Source organism: Eimeria maxima, genomic scaffold, assembly GCF_000499605.1.
Source record: "Eimeria maxima Weybridge genomic scaffold, Emw_scaff2302, whole genome shotgun sequence".
Taxonomy (NCBI): Eukaryota; Apicomplexa; class Conoidasida; order Eucoccidiorida; family Eimeriidae; genus Eimeria; species Eimeria maxima.
The window spans coordinates 601-3,556 of NW_013565167.1; the positions used below are offsets into that span (position 1 = coordinate 601).

At 50.1% G+C, this 2,956-nt stretch overlaps 1 protein-coding gene across 1 annotated transcript; it reads right to left on the bottom strand.

Moving 5' to 3' along the window:
- Window positions 1-1,790: 1,790 nt before the first annotated feature.
- EMWEY_00058040 (hypothetical protein) lies at window positions 1,791-2,912 on the bottom strand (the record flags this gene model as incomplete). Its single annotated transcript, XM_013480765.1, has 2 exons — window positions 1,791-1,819; window positions 2,507-2,912. The coding sequence occupies 2 exons, from the start codon at window positions 2,910-2,912 to the stop codon at window positions 1,791-1,793; spliced, it is 435 nt and encodes a 144-aa protein (XP_013336219.1).
- Window positions 2,913-2,956: the final 44 nt, after the last annotated feature.

Genomic DNA, 2,956 nt, shown 5'->3' on the forward strand with positions numbered 1-2,956 from the left:
CTGCTGCTGCAGCTGCTGTTGCTCCTGTAGCAGCAGCACTGCACTACCGCAGCAACCATAGAAAAAGAGACAAAAAGGAGACAGTAGGCGATGGGCACGATCTGTCGAGGATAAAGTGTCTCCTTTTATTTATCCATGCAGCTGCAGCAGCAGCAGCAGCAGCAGCAGGTAACCGCCAACGTCATAAGCAGCCGTCGCTCTGTCTCCATTATGTGTCTCCTTTCTGTGTCTCCCTTCTGTGTCTCCTTTATGTGTCTCCATTAACACGTAAGCCATTAACGCCAAGATGTGCATGTTGTGTCGCGGTGTATGCATGCATGCATGCAGATGTAGACGCAGACGCATGCATGTGCATGCATGCATGCATGCATGCATGCAGATGGGTAGAGTAGCAGCAGAGGCCTTCGCCGAAGGAGACAGTCCCCTTTAGTGTTTCTCCCTCTATTGGCAGTAGTGCGTCCTTAGTAACGGCAGTAGCAGCAGCAACAGTAGGTGCTAATCAAGGAGAGGAGACAGGACACGAGGAGGAGCAGCAGCAGCTGCTGCTGTTGCTGCAGCAGCAGTTTTGTCTCTTTTTCTTCTTCCTTAGAGGCCAAGAGACGAAGATAGGAGCAGCAACTGTCTCCGCATGCAACAAGGAAGTGCAGCAAGGAAGAGACAACCACACGCACACACACACACACACAAAGGAGACAACAGCAACAACAACAACAACAACAGCAGCAGCAGCAGCAGCTGATGCAGGGCCATCAATACAGCCAGAGCTCGCCGTCTGTACACCGCAATTTCCTTTCCTGCTGTACGCCAACACCTCCAGCTGTACGTACACCTCCAGCTGTATGTACACCACGAGCTGCATGTACATCACGATCTGTACCTACACCACGAGCTGTATGTACACCTCCAGCTGTATGTACACCATCATGACCTGTATATGTACACCACGAGGTGTACATATATACTCCTTCAGCTGTCTGTACACCTCGAGCTGTACGTACACCTCCAGCTGTATGTACACCACGACCCTGTACCTTCCTACACCTCCAGCTGTACGTACACCATGAGCACCATCAGCTGTACGTCAACCTCCAGCTGTCCGTACACCACGAGCTGTCCGTACACCACGAGCTGTATGTACACCTCCAGCTGTATCTACACGACCGACTCTGTACGCGTACAGCACGACGAGCTGTAAGTACACCAGGAGCTGCCCGTACACCAGGAGCTGCACCACGAGCTGTACGTACACCACGAACTGCCCGTAAACCATGATCTGTATGTACACCATGAGCATCACCAGCTGTACGTACACCACGAGACGAGCTGTCCTTACAGCACCACGAGCTGCCCGTACACCACGAGCTGTCCGTACACCACGAGGTCTAAGCGCATGCAGTTTCCTTAGGCCATCAACTCTTAGAGGGAGGACGCCGTTATAAAGCCTAAAGCTGGTCTATCATCAGCACGAACTGCTTGTTGCGATGCATGCACAGCAGCAGCAGCAGCAACAGCAACAGCAGCAACAGCAGCAGCAGCTCATGATGATGCCTCTCTGCTCTTTCTCCCTCTCTCTCTCTCTCTCTATGCTCCGCCCTCCCGTCAACTTGGCGAACAGAGAGGAGGAAGGACTAACAGATGTGTCTTTGTTTGTTGTATGCAGAGTATATTAACGCGGTGTACGTACACCCCAAGAACAGCACGAATACTCCAATTAATGAAGGAAGAAGGAATAAGGAGGAAGGAGGGAGGAAGAAGAAGAAGAGGAAGGAGGAGACACTTATATAGATCCATTAAGGGCGGTCATTAGGGCGAGTGTCCCCTGGCCACGGAGAAACAAACACATACATATTGTCTCCAACCAGCAGCAAGAGGACAAAAAAAGGAAAAAAAAAAAGAAATAATAATAATACAACAACTTATGCCAATTACTCCTTTATACGCATTGTTGCATGCATGCATAGATGGGGTGTATAGGCAGCTTCAATGCATAACACCATTAACATTAACTGTCTCCTTTCTAAGGAGGCAAGGAGACACACAAAAAAACAATTGAAAATATACCAATAAATGCCCCATGCATGCATGCATGCACGCATGCATGCACGCATGCATGCATTGCCTCCACCGCACACACAGCCACGCATGCATCGCGGTGTACATACACCTAGTCATCTTGTATCAATAAGGACAAACCCCCAACTTTTGCTGCTTCCTTTTACTCATTTAGCGGATAAACATGCACATGCATGCGTGCATGCATGCAGCCCCTAAACAGGAGACATGATGCATGCATACATGCATGCATGCAAATAGAACAAAGTAGCCTAGTACAGACTGTAGCCCTCGTTGCCTGTTTCCCATCGTGTACCTGTTGCATGCATGCATGCAACTGCATGCAACTGCATGCAACCGCATGCAACTGCATGCAACCGCATGCAACTGTATGCATGCACTTGCATGCATGCAACTGCATGCATGCAAGAAAGTAGATATGTGTTATACGTACCGATTATACGAACGATCACGCCTAGGGGGACTCCTGGATCTACTTCTCCCTCCTCCTCCTCCTCCTCCTCTCCAATACTCTGGGGATCGGGATCGGGATCGATAGTACCCGCCTCCTCCTCCTCCTCTATTCCTACTAGGAGATCTACTACGGTAGCTGCTGCTGCCTCCTCTCCCTCCTCCTCCTCCTCCTCCTCCTCCTCTATACCCACCACCACCACCATAACCACCACCACCACCATAACCACCACCACCACCATAACCACCACCACCACCATAATAACCACCACCACCACCACCATAATAACCACCCCCCCCTCCTCCTCTATCATCATAACGACCATAACCACCATAGTCTCCTCTACGAGGAGAAGGAGATCGGTAACGTCCTCCTCCTCCTCCTCCATGGTATAAAGGTCTACACAGAACAAGGAGACACATATATATATAT